Source organism: Dermacentor variabilis, chromosome 4 (genome assembly GCF_050947875.1).
Source record: "Dermacentor variabilis isolate Ectoservices chromosome 4, ASM5094787v1, whole genome shotgun sequence".
Classification (NCBI taxonomy): domain Eukaryota; kingdom Metazoa; phylum Arthropoda; class Arachnida; order Ixodida; family Ixodidae; genus Dermacentor; species Dermacentor variabilis.
The window spans coordinates 353216-369496 of record NC_134571.1 but is presented as its reverse complement, the minus strand read 5'-3'; the positions used below and the strand labels follow the sequence as shown (position 1 = coordinate 369496).

Genomic DNA, 16281 nt, shown 5'->3' with positions numbered 1-16281 from the left:
ATGTGCGCTAGATATCAGCTGTTGATAGCTAGCATACGTCCTGTCGTCTTTTTTGTCCCTGTCAATCCAGCACTACGACTTCAATTTATGCTAGGAACCAACTAGCCCAAAAGTCTGCACTCCTGAATAGTAGATATTCTATTCGGTGATATTCTATATTCACACAACCGTAGTCTGTACATCTCGGTTTTGTGAAGAGCTTACTATCCATGCTTAAGTATTTTTTTAGGATCGCGAACCTCCATGTGTTTGTGATGTAGATCATACAGTGCACTGGATAAAGACCCACAGTACTTTTTAATGCGCTATTAGTTTTACAAAGCCCTGATGAAGGAAGTTACGGTTAGACAATCATGAATAATGAACTTATACCTGTGAGAATTTAATATCAGTTTTCTGGCCAAAATTGACAACTTGCAGCATGGCACGGCTTCCCCAACATGCAGTTATATTTGTTCCTTCATGGCAAATATTCATAGTAGTGCAGCATCATGCCAAAAGAAGCATCAAACCATTTGGCCGCTGACGTGCACACTGATCAGTGTGATGTAATAGTGCCGACAGCCCTGCAGCCATGCACTGCATCCCCTCTTCTTCGCAGCTTCGTCCTACTTGCTTCATGTGACTAGTGTGCTTTTAGTTATTGGTTGGAAATGAGCTCACTGGTGCCTATGTTGGGCCTTAAAATCAGCAGTGATGTGTCTTTTGGCATGAATCCATTATGTGCATAATGTGTATTCTGAAGTGGTGAATTTTTAGTATGCTGTAATTACTTTTTGAGGGCAGGATCAAGTGAGACTTCATACTCTCAACGATGGGTCAACAGCTGCCAATGTAGGGAAACTTATAGTCAGTACTCATTTATTACGAAGTAGAGAAGTGTACATAATAATGATATTGCCTAAGTTAATAAGAATTAGATGCACATCAACTCACGTAATATCATACACTTTGCTATCATATCTTTATCCACAGAAGCACTGTATAAATTTTATTTCACACTCAAAGAGTGCTCCCTCTAAGACAGAGTGTCCCTTTGTAGGTGGGGCAGCCAAAAGCCAGTCACCAGAAAGTGAGCGGCGAAAGCGAAGTGTAGCAGAGTCGTTGGAGTCTCTGCATCGAGACTTCCGTGACTACCAGTGCTACACCTGGCACCTTGAGCCCACTGTGCGCCTTCTATCATGGGCGGGCAAGGGCATCGAACCTTATGGCGTGGACTACATTTTGCACAAGCTGGGATTTTCACATGCTCGTGTTACTATACCAAAGTGGCTGCAGCGAGGATGCATGGACCCCCTGGACCTGTTCCTGTCGCTCATGCTAGAGCGCATGCTTAAAGCTGTGCGACAGCACTGATATACTGTCCAGAGGATATTGCTGCAGCTTAGGCTAATGAGCAATGATTGTGATTTATTGAGTCATGGTTGTGCAGCAACTTTAAGTTAAACTTGGCTTTTTGCATAAATGAAGCATGCAAGAAGCAAATTTATCTATAATTTGTTGTATATTGTTAGACTTTCAGTGATTGTTTGGTTTGCATTGTGCTCGATATGCACACTGATTTGTTGATATTATTTACAGTATAATGAATGAACTGAAATAGATGGCAAAATGACAAATGTGTCAGTGTTTGTTATATTCAAGAAGTGAGCAGTTAAGTTTGCCTTGCTCACTTAGACACCACACCTAAGATTTGTGCACCATTGTATAAAGTACATTGTGGCATCCTGCTCTACAGCAGTGAAAAATTCTTGGTATATTGCATGTATGGAAGCAAGCATGGAATGCTTTCTCATATTTCATCATAAGGATACAAGTTTTATTCTACTACTAATGCTCCAATATGTCAAACAGCATAAGGCATGCGTCACAGGAAGCCATCTCTACTCTTGCAGCAAAGCCTTTGACATGTTTGTGCCTGTCTCTTGGTGAGTCGTACCTACACATCTGCAGATGCGCCGCTCTGAATTAGGGGGATTGCAAACTTGTAATTTGTAAAACTCCATTGAATACTTTTCGAATAGCTTTCAGATAAGAAGACAGCTTCTTTCAATACAGTATTTTAGCTGCACAATTTTGTTACGGAGCAACCAAGAGTGGCGCCAGTCAGAAGAAAAGAATTTGACATGTAGAGGTGGAATTGGTCTCGACAGCCATCTTATTTACACATCGTTGTCCCTTTTGCAAATATTGTAAATACATCTGTATATGTGATTTCTGCTACGTAACAAATTGGTGGAGGTACTGGGTACCCACGAGAAACAACAACGGAACTCCACAGTGGTCGTTACCTCGGACTGGACAACATGACGGACGAAACAAGACCCGACATGGTGCGGCACACATCAATGCCTACAACCCCGATGGTTGTGCTGGCTCAGCCGTGGAATCCAGGAACGTTCTGCGGCACCGACCACTTCGACGTGGAAGACTGGATCGCCACGTATGAGAGTATAAATGCCCAAAACAAATGGGATCCGACGATTATGTTAGCTAACTTGGTCTTCTACCTACAAGGCGTGGCGAAGGTATGGTATGACAACCATGAGGAAGAGCTTAACAACCAGGACATGTGCTAACAAAAGATAAAGGGACTTTTTCGGCCGTCCTGCTGAGCGGAAAAGCACCGCTATGAAAGAACTAGCGACCCGCATCCAAATGTCCACAGAATCATACGTCTCTTACATCCAGGCAGTGCTGGCTCTGTGCCGTAATGCCGACAGCGATATGGCTGAGTTAGATAAAGTTGGGCATGTACCGAAGGGGATTGCTGACGATGCTTTCAACATATGCTTATGTGCAAAAATAAAAGCGTCTCAGCATTTTGAGCAGGCCAAGAGCCACTGCATTGAAACGCCGTTCGCGCATCTGCCGAACACAGCTGTGGCATCATCTTCTGACGACAGGCTAGGAGTGCAGGGACCATCATCATCAGATGACCTGATGCGGATAGTGTGGCGAGAACTTGAAACCATGGCTCCTGCAGCCTTTTTCTTACCGTCCCAGTGAGCCGAACTTGCCTGCAGCACCATTTGTACAGGCAATAGTCCGCAAAGAACTCATTAATCTTGCAGTTCATTCTGTATGTCCCATTGCCACTTCACAGCTTTGTCATGCTCAGGGCCGGATTAAGAAAAATGGGGGCCCTGGGCTTATGCGCATGCAGGCCCCCTTTCCTTATACTGACCCCTCCCCCCTGTCGCCTGCTACGCTACTGGAAATATGCCATGTTTCATTTTAATCCACCAAATTTAAAAGAACGAAGTGCGATCAACGGGATTATTATTATTATTATGATATGGAAAACAACAAAACTTACTTGAAACGTGTGCTGTTGTAAACGCCTACACATATGTTCACTTTGTGATTAATCTGCATTCTGTTTTCAGCAAAAGCTAGTGTCCCGATCCGCTCGGGTTCATGAACAAGGGAGGGCTCAAGGCACCCTCCGTTAGATGGACGCTCCGCAGTGTGGTGGTGCTGAACGATGACTGACCGCCGAGCAGTTGTGCTCGCCGGTGTTTATTGGTGCGGCGACCAATGTTGCCTAACTGAGCCTGGCAGGCCACCGAGCCTGGCGGGCCAACGAAGATTATGCCCGAGGGGGCGTCACATGCTTGTTACAGCTAGGCTTTAAGGAAAAGTTTAGTGCGCTCAAGACGAACAAGAACGTAGAAAAGACAACACAGCTCAGATGTCGATCCTTCTGAAGCTAGGCTTTGTTTGCATCACTAAGTTTAATTCTGTGAGGAGACGCATGCTTGTATCCAAAACATTCTTTATTAAAATTCAAGCATCAGACTGCAGTAATCGTTATACACGTTACTCTATAAACATGCAATAGATATATACAATACTTAAGGCAATACAAACACCATAAAAGTGCACTAGAATACAGATGAACATTACCAACTGTAATTACAAAACATTATTTGAAAATTTTTTCGTTAAAGGTAAGACAAGCAAGGACGACACCAAATAAATGTGGCACTATCAAAAACAACAAAAATACAGTTCTTTATAAGCACGCTAAATATCGCAAGAAGAACAAACAAGAGATTAACAACGAAGATTTGCATATCTTGAATTACACTGCTCAGCGCTTCATTGGCAACGTGGAGGCTGGGAGGCGACACAACGAACTTATTGGAACAATTCATGTATAGCGCAAACAGTCCTCTTTTAAAATGGCATCTTTCGCGCCTTCGCTTTGGCGAAATCAATATAGTTTATTCGAAGGATAGATCGCGGAGGAGGTCACTTTCAGTGGACATGATAGCAAGCGAGTTCACCTTGTCGTCAAGGAGGCTCGAACGAAGGCGATTTTTTATCAGCAACAACTTGGAAAACAATCGTTCGGTCTCACAGTTTGCCACGGGTATGCTTAAGTACATTCGCAAAGCAAGAGAAAGGTTCGGAAGCACATCAATAAGCTTTCTTTCATGCAGCAACTTTATTATTCCCAGGGGAGCCGTGTCCTGGCACACAGAGTTGTGCAGAAAGTTTGCAAACTGAATGATTTCAGCGGAAAATTCTGGCTCCAAATAATTCTTGTAGGTTTTCACCAACTTCTCAGCCTGCTGTGCCAGAGAGGCCTCGCTCCCAACTTCTGTCAGCAATTTTAAGAATCCGAACCTTTTGCAGAGTTCAGTGTAGGCAGCCTTTCGCAATCGCAAAGCAGAGCCTAGACTGTCAAGTACAACATTGTCTCTACGATAATTTTTTTTCTACCTTGCAGCGCACTATCGCTTTTTCCGTCCGGGTGCTTACTCAAAACGATGCGTTTGCCCTCATTCTGATAACATTGACTGGTACTTAGGTGCGTGCTCTCTCTTCGAAGGTATCAAAGAGAGGTCGCAAAGAATTGACAAAGCCTTCTAAAGAGCTCAGCAGGTCTACAGCAGTTGAAATGTCTAGGCCTGGTTTCTGAAGTGCTGCGCTTGTTTTTTCAAAGCGCTCCAAGATTTCACTCCAGGAAATCGCCATGAATGCAGTCTCTAGTTTTGTCATTTTCTTGAAGAGCGTGCACTTCGTTCCTAATGTCACCATTTTCTTCCTCGTTCTTTGATATACCTTCAAGGCAACACAAGACTGCATTGAAATTTTTCAGAATGGCCTTGCATGATTCAGCGTGTCTTGACCACCTGGTCTCAGAGAGACTTTTCAAAACAAGCTGCTGGCCAGTTCCGCCCATGCTGTCCAAAAGATACCTCCATCGCTTAGGTGAGGCAGCAAAGAACACATACAGTCTCTGAATTACAGTGAAAAATTTGACTGCCTCAAGGCAGCTGTCAACGCTACACGTGCCAACTAAGTTCAGTAAATGACCAGCACACGGGACGTAGACCGCCAATTCGTTCAGGTCTTCGATTTGAGCTTGCAGTCCTTTGTATTTTTCTGACATATTACTCGCATTATCATAAGCTTGGCCCCCACAATCATCAATTGAGATGCCATTGGTCGTCAAGAGGGACATCATGGTATCGAAAAGATACAAGCCGGTATGCGATTAAATTTGAACAAATCCAAGAAAGTGTTCGTACACTTTCGCATTTATATAGTATCGTAAAACAACTGACAGCTGATCAACGTGAGTAAGGTCTGGAGTCGAATCAACAATTAAAGAGCAGTATTTTGCGCATTTCACTTCATCAACGAGACGTTCCTTGACAGCCTTTGCCATACGCTCGATAAATTCATCACAAATGGTTTTTGACAGATACGATGGGTGACTTTTTCTTTTGTTCCCGCAGCGTTTGATGTGCTCCTCTAGAAAGTGATCAAACTTGGCAATGGCCTCAAGCACTGCCATAGAATTGCCATTTCTCGGTGAACCAAAAATCACCTCACTGCCCCTAAATGCTAGGTTGCGCTCAGCTAGAAGCTTAACTACAATGACTACGCGCTTCAACAGTAGTAAGTAGTAGTAAGTAAGTCAACAGTAGTTGTCCAGTAAGCGGTCTCAGTGACAAAATGCTTAACCAGCTCCTTGTCAATTGTGCTGCTCGAGTTAGAGCGGGCGAGCCATGCTGCCACGTAGTTCCGGTGCTCGACGCTATTTTCATGTGCGCAAACCTTTTTTTCTGCTCTTTTCCAATCAGGAAAGCCGTGTGTGGTGAAAGCACTGGGGTTGCTTGAAATCGAAAATAGTTTGCAGATGAAACAGTAAACAGAACCTTTGAACTCAGAGTACATTAACCAATGTCGCTCGTACGCCTCCCCATTTACAGCCTTTCGCACGAAAAGATGAGGTGACATATAGCGTTTCTGAGTTTTGTATTGCCTTTCGGGAGATGGAAAATTTTCTGCCAGATTTTGAAAATACAATGGCCCTTTCTCAAGGCATACACTCCGAAAGCTGTCAGTAATATCGTCCGGCCATTTAGCAGGGTCACTTCGGAGAATCTCGGCAGCGTACCTCTTGCTGCGGGGTGTCTGTACTTTTCTGTTGCTGCAACGAAAAGCCGTCTCATTCGTCCTCTTGAGGCACACTTTGTGGGTGGGGCACACTTTGTGGTGATCAGTGGTGATGCAGCAGAGGGTGCTAAAAATACCTGGGTCCGAACAGGCCACCATTGAAATCTGAACCTGGCAACATTTAACGCTACAACGTTATCTAGTGAGGCGAGTCGAGCAGTGCTATCGGAGGAATTAAGAGGGCAGCAAATGGGATATAATAGGGCTCAGTGAAGTTAGAAGGACAAAAGAAGCATATACAGTGCTAAAAAAATGGCTGTGGCTTAGCTAAGGTTAAGCCCAGGATGCGAAGCATACTAGCCTTTATTTTAGTTGTTGAACCACTGTTTAGCCTGGTGAACTGCTGTTGCTTGGCTATATTTGGTTCGGCTAGACGAAGAAACAACTCATGCGTTACTCTGCTCCGCCTTCAAGAGTGGAACGCGACAGCGTTCCCGTCGACCCGCCAAGGGGTGTAAGACAATGGGCTACGGCGCAGCGACTACGCGCCCCGCATTGGACGCGGTGAGCGTCGAGCAACGCAGCGTTCGGCGCGGCAACGAAATGTGCGCCTGAGCAAGCGACGCACGCCTGAGCCTTAGAAACAGCTCGTTTCTAAGGCAACACCGCATTCACTAGAGGCGCGTTTGTACCGCTTTCAAGCATCGTACTCGTGGCTCAGTGGTAGCGTCTCCGTCTCACACTCCGGAGACCCTGGTTCGATTCCCACCCAGCCCATCTTGCAAGAGTTGAGCCAAAGCCACCTAGAACCAAGCGCAGCTGCTTATATACCGCCGCGACGCCGCGAGCGACGGCGCGAGTTGGAGCCCCGTTTCTCCTCTGTCGTGACGTCATGGTGTCACGTGGTCAGCCTTGAAGGCGACGCCGCGAGCGACGGCGCGAGTTGGAGCCCCGTTTCTCCTCTGTCGTGACGTCACGGTGTCACGTGGTATTGAAGGCGACACCGCCGCGCCTGAGGAAGCTGGGTTGAGCTCTAGTAATATGCTTCGCATAAAAGCGGGCACGTCCTGTGCTACCGGGGCTTAGCGGAGACGAGAACTAGGAGTCCGATTTCTGATTAATAAGGATATAGCTGGTAACATACAGGAATTCTATAGCATTAATGAGAGGGCGGCAGGTCTTGTTGTGAAACTTAATAAGAGGTACAGATTGAAGGTCGTACAGGTCTATGCCCCTGCATCCAGTCATGATGACCAGGAAGTCGAAAGCTTCTATGGAGACGTAGAATCGGCGATGGGTAAAGTCAAAAAAAAAAAAAAAATACACCACACTGATGGGCGACTTCAATGCCACGGTAGGCAAGAAGCTGGCTGGAGACAAGTCAGTGGGGGAATACGGCATAGGCTCTAGGAATAGCAGGGGAGAGTTATTAGTAGAACTTGCAGAACAGAATAATATGCGGATAATGAATACCTTATTCCGCAAGCGGAATAGCTGAAAGTGGACGTGGAGGAGCCCGAATGGCGAGACTAGAAATGAAATAGACTTTATACTCTCCGCTAACCCTGGCATCATACAAGATGTAGACGTGCTCGGCAAAGTGCGTTGCAGTGACCATAGGATGGTAAGAACTGGAATTAGCCTAGACTTGAGGAGGGAACGGAAGAAATTGGCACATAAGAAGCCGATCAATGAGCAGGGTGTCTACCAACCGGGAAAACCAGGAATTATCGGGGATTTTCAATAGTCTGGAAAAACTCGGGGAACTTGCGCTTCTATCAGGGAAAATTAGCTGTAATTTTATTGAAAGGGAAAGAAAGTCGCGGTAAAGCTGGCTGGAGTAGGAGGAGTTGCCAGTGTTTAGTCAACTACCGACATTACGGACGGCCCGATAATTCGGGCGGATTCGCGGCACCACTATGTAGCCCATAGAGCCTATATATGTATAATAACGTCTGAAATTGAGGATGCGAAAACCCTTGGCCATCCGATTTTCCGGACTTTTTGCCGTCATGGCAGGTCCTAAACGGTTATAATAAAACCACCACCACCACCGCCGCCATTTTGATTACCTCGTCGCTCCTCGAACTGGCGCACTCGCACGCAGATCCGCTGGCAGCCGTAGCCACCACCGCAGCAACGCTAGGCCTAGCTGCTTCTGCGTTCGCTATTAAGCTTCTTGCCGTTCTGTGCCATGTTTTTCAGTTTTTCATTGAAAAATTCGCCGCTGTCAGCAATGGCACCGACTCCTCCTTTGTGGTCCTCGCGATTGGCTTCGAAGCTCGGAAAGCACGACACGTTGCATAATACCGGTTGCCGAAAGTCAGCTTCGCCTCACAACAGCAATATTACGCGGTGAAGCGGGCGCAAATTATTGCGGTGAGACTCGACAAGCGTGGGAAGGGGCAATTGTCACGGGACACAGTATGTATCCCTTAATTAAACTTAATTTCAAACAGACAATGGCATGTAAAATTTAATATTACACAAAACACAAGACACTGCGCGAAGTTTTTGACAAATATGTGCGAAATGAAAATTCCAGGATAAATCACGGTAAAAAAACGCCAAGGTATTTAATTAAACAAGTGTATTGCACAGGATCACACAAACAGGAATTGCAATGTGATGTGTGCAAATATACCGAATCGACTCCTGCGACGCACGGAAGTGACGTCACTTTAATAAATTGATCGAACTAAGAACAATTGAAATATATCAAATCTCACTAAACACTGCATTGAACTTGCAACGGTATGAAATAAAGTTGTCTCATGCGTTAATTAATGTACACATTTTGATTAAAGACGTCATTGCAAAATGATTTCAACTATACTGTCTTGCATTTCTCTAAATAATAGTCAGCGTTCAATATTACAAGGCACAAAAATATTATACTATCTATCAGGTGCCTGCAAAGATGGAAAGCAATTTTTTTGTGTATCTCGTGTGTCACCCGAGAGCCCGAGGAATGTGGTGGGGCCGCAAGCACACGCACGCTTCTCCCCCGTTTCCTCTCTGGAGCAGCAGACGACAAGCGCTGCAAGCGTACAGCGCATGGCCACGTTTACGTTGCCACACGCTGTGTTTACAGCATTCTCCGAATGCCGCAATATGGATTTATATACAGTGTGACGGATACATGAAACTGCAGTCTTCGCACTGTCACTCGAATGTTTCCTCAAAGGGTTAGGCCCATACGAGTTCTTTGCTAGCTGTCTACCACAAAAGTCTGTCATCATGATTCGTTTTCGAGATCGAAGCAACCAGTGAACCAGTTTTGACACCCCATTTCCTGCAGCGCCCTGCATCTTAATGTCATCATAGCTGCGCAAATATTACTGACTCGGATCGCGGAGAAACCGATGCGGCCACCACCATTGTGCTCAATTATAAACAGAAGCTTCCTTTTCCTGCTTTCCCGGGATTAACCACGCCCTCGTGTGTATCGTCGAGTAAAATGAGCGGATCCTTTAAACACTAATAGTAAACTGGGCCGGTCCCGAAGATATTGAAAATGTATTCAAGGCTATGTATAATGAAAGGTGACCCAGTCGTGGACCTTGCTTGTTGGGCTTGGAAGGCTTAAACAGAAGCAAACCCATGCTTTGCATTTGGCCAATTATCAATTAAGGGAACACATTATGAGGTCATGCAAAGAATGCACCTGGGGAGGGTGGGAGCTTCACATTTCGAACCTATTTCCTATAGTCATGCACATTATTAAGATTCTTTTATGTGAAATGGCTGAACGAAAACAAGTAAACTTCAAGGAGGCTCCACATTATAGCCATTATCATTCTGAGCTTAAAGCCTCCTTAAATTTCTGTAATAAGTCTGCCCCTGGCACTTGATCAAATTATACAAACACGAGATATTAAAACACTTGCATCCTGAAACACTAATGATCCTTCAAATTTAAACTGAGCGCATCAGATTATTTCTATCTACATATTTCCAGGTATAAAAAAAGCTTGTTACACGACATGGCGCTATGGAATCTTGTGAGGCTTACCAGAAATAATCATTTGTGACATGCTGAGCACAACAAAACTATGTGAGCCCATCTCACCCCGCTATTGGTATTTTCGTCATGTACAAGGCAGAAACGCCCAACTCACTACTACTTGAATTGCAAGCCTCTCACGATGCCATCTAGTACATCTGTACAGCACCCAACATCACAATAGTGCAAGTCCCTCTCTATCACTTACGATAAAAGATTCAATCACTTTCTGCAGTGAAGCAGCTCAATCAAGTTACAGTTAAGAATGCTACAAATCTGTCAATAAATTCACAGACTCTGCACTTCCTCACATTTCAGTATTGAGGTGCACTGAGTACAAGGGCACAGATGGAATTGGTTCAACCAGTTGGCTCAATCACCTGCCTCATTTGCGACACCTAACGGTATTTCTTCCACCTAATCTCCATGCTCTTCACTTCGCACATGAATCTTGCCTCTGGTGGGACACGTATGTATGTGCCTTACTTCCCCGATAAGTCTGCTCTTTCTCTGTGACCTTACCCGGACACAGGAAATATCTCTTCAGAGACTGTCCTGGAGCGACCCTTAGACAATCCATCACTTGGGCTTAGGGATCGCCTAAAGTTGACTAAGAAATGTGCCCCAAGTCCTCAACTCCTGTAGCAACGTCAGTGGCATATACCGGGGGCACAAAGGACACATTCCCCTTCCCCAAGACGTCTGTATGTGGCTGGCAAAGACCCGACCCCCCCACCTCCCCCCTACTCCCTCAACCTCTGCATCCCCAGTCAAGTGCGTCACTTAGTAGCCTCATGCTCAGATCCTGAACATTGCTGCCACACTGTAGTAGATGGCAGGTCGAATACTCTGATCTATTTACACGGCCAACATGCAGACTGCCATTCACAATGCATGTTAAGAGCATTGTTGCCAGATCTTGGACAGATCGATTGAAAATCGTTTAATGACCCCTGCTAAGCATTTGCCACCTCAACAGCAACAATGCAAAGAGTGTGACACCTCATTCCTTGAACTTCCAAGCATGTGCTAGGTGTGCATATATGCAACTGCCATACTTAGAACTGAAATATATGTATACATGCTCAGAGTTCATCACTGACGCCTCAAAATCACGTGCAAGAGTATTGTTTGCAGCACTGGGACCTTCTTTTAATGCATGTGAGGCTGTTAATCTGCAACAAGCATCCTTACAAGCAAAGCACTAACAGTTATTTTCCCCATAAAACATATTATAGGCACAAGCATTCATAAATCTGTGTTACTACACATTGACTGCCTTAGCACAGTGAAAGTAATGAAAACATAAAAACTACAAGGACATGGTACTAAGCTAGTTACACAAATATCTGTGCATGGCCTAATTGCACATGGTGCCTGCTCGCCGTGGCTTAGAATGAAATGAGCTTGCAGCACAAGCAGATTCTGAGTCCTGAGGGCCCAGGCTTTCCTTGAGAATGCTGGCATTTTAGCGCTCATAGTGTGCAATGAGGCCCCCCTTCTCTTTTGCATATATTGATGTGGGCCCCGCTGTAGAGGGTGCCCAGGATCCATCTCTGGCTCACAGATTAGGAAGGAGCATCCATCACTTATAGAGGGCCTGAAAGTGGAGCTCACGTACGTTTCATTCACGGACATCAAGCTTTTCTTGCGTAAAATGTTCAGAAGCTATTTGCAAGATACATGGAATATATAAAGGTCAGTAATGAATTACACCCAGTGCAGAATAACTGAAAGGTGGGCAAGTGGGTGCAGATTTATAGCGCTGCCTTGCTTGGCAGCACGATGCAACACAGACGAAAGAAGAGAGGTGGAGAAAGTAAAGACTTGGCACTGTATATACACAAGAAATTTATTTGTTTAAGGTAAACGCTAATATATATATATATATATATATATATATATATATATATATATATATATATATATATATATATATATATATATATATATATATATATATATATATATATATATATATATATATAATATGTCCTGAAGCAACAGTATACACATGAAAAATAAATCACAAAAGTAGATTCACAAAGCCACGTGATTACAAAACAATGACAGAGAATGGTAGAGTAGACGTGTAAATATCAAAAGAGGGACAAAAATTAAAATGCAACAATAATTCATTTCACTCTAGCACACACATCTAGATAATTACATTTCTTGGTCACAAGGGTCACAAGATAAGCCTGGCTAATGCATTTGTAATTTGTTGATACAAAATGATTCACAACTGTCAAATGTCCAACGGTTTCATCCTTTCTTTCTGCACTTTGTGAATAAACCATAGCGTTCATCTCTCGTTTTTACCAATCAAATCATGATTGTGAAAGGTTTCTCTTATGTTGTTTTTTATGCAGATTCTTGTTCAGTGTCTGTTATCTTGTTTGATCTTATTTCATATATGTTTTTTGTTATTTCAAATGCCTACTCCTGCCTAAGGCCTGGTAACAAGGCTGGCAGTACTTGTAAAATAAATAAAATTCAATTATTTCGCTCATTAATTTGTTACAATGATGGGAAAGCAGAAGTGTGTGATTGAGCGTGGGGTTACATCCACATGAGTGACAGTAACTGGCCAAATGGTAAGACAGTCGAGACAAAGTGAATGGATGGTGGTGCTTCTGCACTCTCGTGTTACACCACGTCACAAGATAACGGGATCAGGTATACCAAGTCTAGTTAGCAGCATACACACTTGGACGCATGTTTTGTTTGGCAAACAGATTTTGCTTTTTTGTTTTTACCTATTTACACTTAGTGCAGCCTGATCCCAATGGGAAGACAAGCAAGGTGGCTGGAATTCAGATTGTGGAGAATAAAAATAGGTGGCATGTACACATTCTTACCTTCTGATGAGCAGTGAGCCAACAACATGCAACAAGTTTGGAGGGTTCGCCTGTTCTCCATGTCTTTATGGAGAACAGGTAGTCTAGCCATAAAACATACCTATAAAACAGGCCGATCCATAAAACAGCATAACAACAATTTAGTACTCCAGTACAGACATTATATATATTTTTATTTTTATTTATTTATTTGACAAATACTTCCAGCCTTGCATAGGCTGTGACAGGAAGTGCGATATAATGTGCACCTGTGTACCTTTCAGTACAGCCCTTTTCCTTGGCAACAATCTACTTTTCAATAAAAAAAGTGCCAGGTACTTTTTTCAGTGATGTAGGTATGCTGGATATATACAGTCAGTGGCGCAGCCAAAAATTTCGTCAGGAGGAGGGGGGGGGGGGGGCGGTCTCACGTTGGAGCTCGGCCTCCTCACAGAATCTGCCAGGGATCAAATACATCAATAATATCTGCATTGCCATTGATAAAGGTGCTGCAAACGAATTGTTGGACGCTACGCATCAGGACAAGTAAAATATGTTTTTTTTTCATTAAAGAATATATTCTTATGTACCAAAAATTGTGCCAGAAATAATGGACATTAATGCTTCCACGTTTTTTGTCTGTTTAATAAGAAAGAAAATATCACACGAACTTTATAACTATATCAGTGCGAAACCAGCAACGCAGTGCATACCGCTGATATGATAAATGTAAAGGCCGTGAAATGAACAAGTTGAGGACAAATATTTTAATGAAACTTTGTCATTCGAAAACCTTGTTTAAATTTTTGTACATATGCAATGGCCAGGGAAAAATCTCAGTGACGGTGTCCTTCGTTCCAATTTACTGCGCAGGAGGAGCTGTCACCGATCGTGTATTGTAATTGCACCGAAGTTGTAGTCGCAACAGAGATCACATATAAAAATCAGCAGTCTTGCAATATATACATTAGAAAGGCGAAGTACAATGGGATACACAAATGCGAAGATAAAGCTTGATAAAAGCAAAAAAAAAGTCTCTCTGCAAACAAAGTTCAGTGCGCGTATCCACAAAATCTCGCAACAAGATATTTATATATACCTATAAGTATCCAATAAATCTACGTATCTAAGCAAAAGTCATTGTATACAGGGTGTTTCAGCTAACTTTAGCCAGAGTTAAAATATATGCCGATGCACTCTAAGACGACGCGACCAAGTGTGCACATAGAATAAAGAAACAGACGCGAATCATGCCGTCTGAGTTCGAGAGTAGTTACAAAAACAAACAATGTGGCGTCACATCTGGTAAAGCAAACTTGTCTTTCTTTCTCACCTTCTCTCAGCTAACGCATGCGCAGCAACCACAGAGCCCTCGCAGCAATTACCACACTCAATTAAGGTCTCCATCGCAGCGACGCGCCATTTATTTCAGGACCACGAAAAACAAGGTATTCACCTAAGTACAGCAGCGGTTTACCTGTTGGCAAGCCCCTCACTCGCACATGACGAAAGCAAATGTCATGGAGTCCAAGCCCACGATTGCTCAAGTCAAACTGCGCTCGCACGAATATCGCGCACGTTATACGCTTTCTACACGCACAAAAGCGCGCGCAGAACGTCTTGCAGCCGACACGACGGCAATGGCTAATCTACGTTCGAGAGTAGCTCTTTCAAAAAAGTAAAAAACAAGCAACAACGCGATGTCACATCCTGCGAAAAAGAGTTCTCCTTTCTCACCTTCTCTCAGCTCAGGCATGCGCAGTGACCGCAGAGCCCTCGGGGGGGGGGGGGGGCGATGCATAGAGTTACTATACTGACTCTAGAGGAGAAGCTACCCATAGGGCCCATGCATTGAAATCGGGAACCGCAACAACGCCGCCATGTTGCTACGCGCCGAGGTTGCCAGCTCCTGAGACGTTTGCTAGACTTGGTGACAGTAGTCAGTTTTAATCCGGCAACCGTAGCAGCGTAGGCAGCAGCATGGCGTCTCGCTTGTGGTGTCGTGACGTGTGGGTGCAGCCGTGTGTTTGGGCTTTATAAGTTGGTTCTTTATTCTATGTTGCGGGGCGGTGTGGGTGTGGTCCATGTTGACCGTACAGGTGGCAGTTATGCAACCGAGGGATGATCTTGTTGAAGTTTCCGGCGGTATGCGGTTTTCAGCGGTCACGCCTGTTGCAGGAGTGTCACTCGACGAGGTTACGAGCTCGGAGCTGTGGTCAGATTCCTCGTTGGCGTTCCGTAATTCTCTTCGCACGGGCGCGGTACGTTGCAAAAGCCGCTTTCGCGATCTATCGTCGCGACGATAGATCGGGCTTTTTTATTATTATAAGCACTGATCCAGTTGGGGTAGGGCACATGTAACCTACAAACGGAAGTCTCAGGAGAGCACCTGAGATTATAATAAAGCAGGCGGCGCAGGAACTCCAGGGCACCCAAGGGACAGTGGGGGGATCAAAGCTCGAAGCAGAACGGTACGTAGGTTGGGGCCGCCGAGGCAGGTGTGTGCCAGGGAGTGTTCGCACGGACAGCTCCCCTGGCACGCGCAGCAGAGCCTCGCAAGGTCGAGATACCTTAAAGGCACCTGCGCCCATGATCTTTCTTTTGCCTCGGTGCAGTGTGCACGATTATGGAGGGCATCCGGTGCAGTCGCGAATGCGTCATGACAAATGTAGCTCGTGTCGCCTGGCGTGTGCAGTAATATCAGAGTTGGTTGTGTGAACTTTATGCATAATACGCTTTGTTACGGTACCTTAACGCAATGGCTCTAGAGGACGGTGTTGGTACATTTTTTCGTACCGCCCTAATCCTATACCCCCTACTACAAACACACACACATACCCCCCTCTTTTTATGTATACATACAATTCCTTGCCATGACGGATCCGTAGCCTCCTTTATTTTTGAAAAATAGAGGAGGCTATGGACCAATTGACCAGTTCAAGTTGTCAACTTCTCAGTAACTGTCATAGGAATCACTGTATTAAACACAATTCCACGATCGGATTGTTTACTTTCATT

General features: G+C 44.5%; 1 protein-coding gene across 5 annotated transcripts in view; it reads left to right on the top strand.

The window, feature by feature from the left end:
- The window catches only part of tweek (transmembrane protein KIAA1109 homolog tweek), a 703556-nt gene extending 698563 nt beyond the window's left edge, over positions 1-4993 (top strand). For 4 of the 5 annotated variants that reach the window (XM_075687924.1, XM_075687922.1, XM_075687923.1 and 1 more), the window contains exon 62: positions 1043-4993. In XM_075687924.1, coding sequence (XP_075544039.1) covers positions 1043-1356 — 314 coding nt within the window. In that variant the 3' untranslated portion in view covers positions 1357-4993. The remainder of the gene's footprint in view (positions 1-1042) is intronic. The other variant, XM_075687925.1, reaches the window with a different exon arrangement.
- Positions 4994-16281: the final 11288 nt, after the last annotated feature.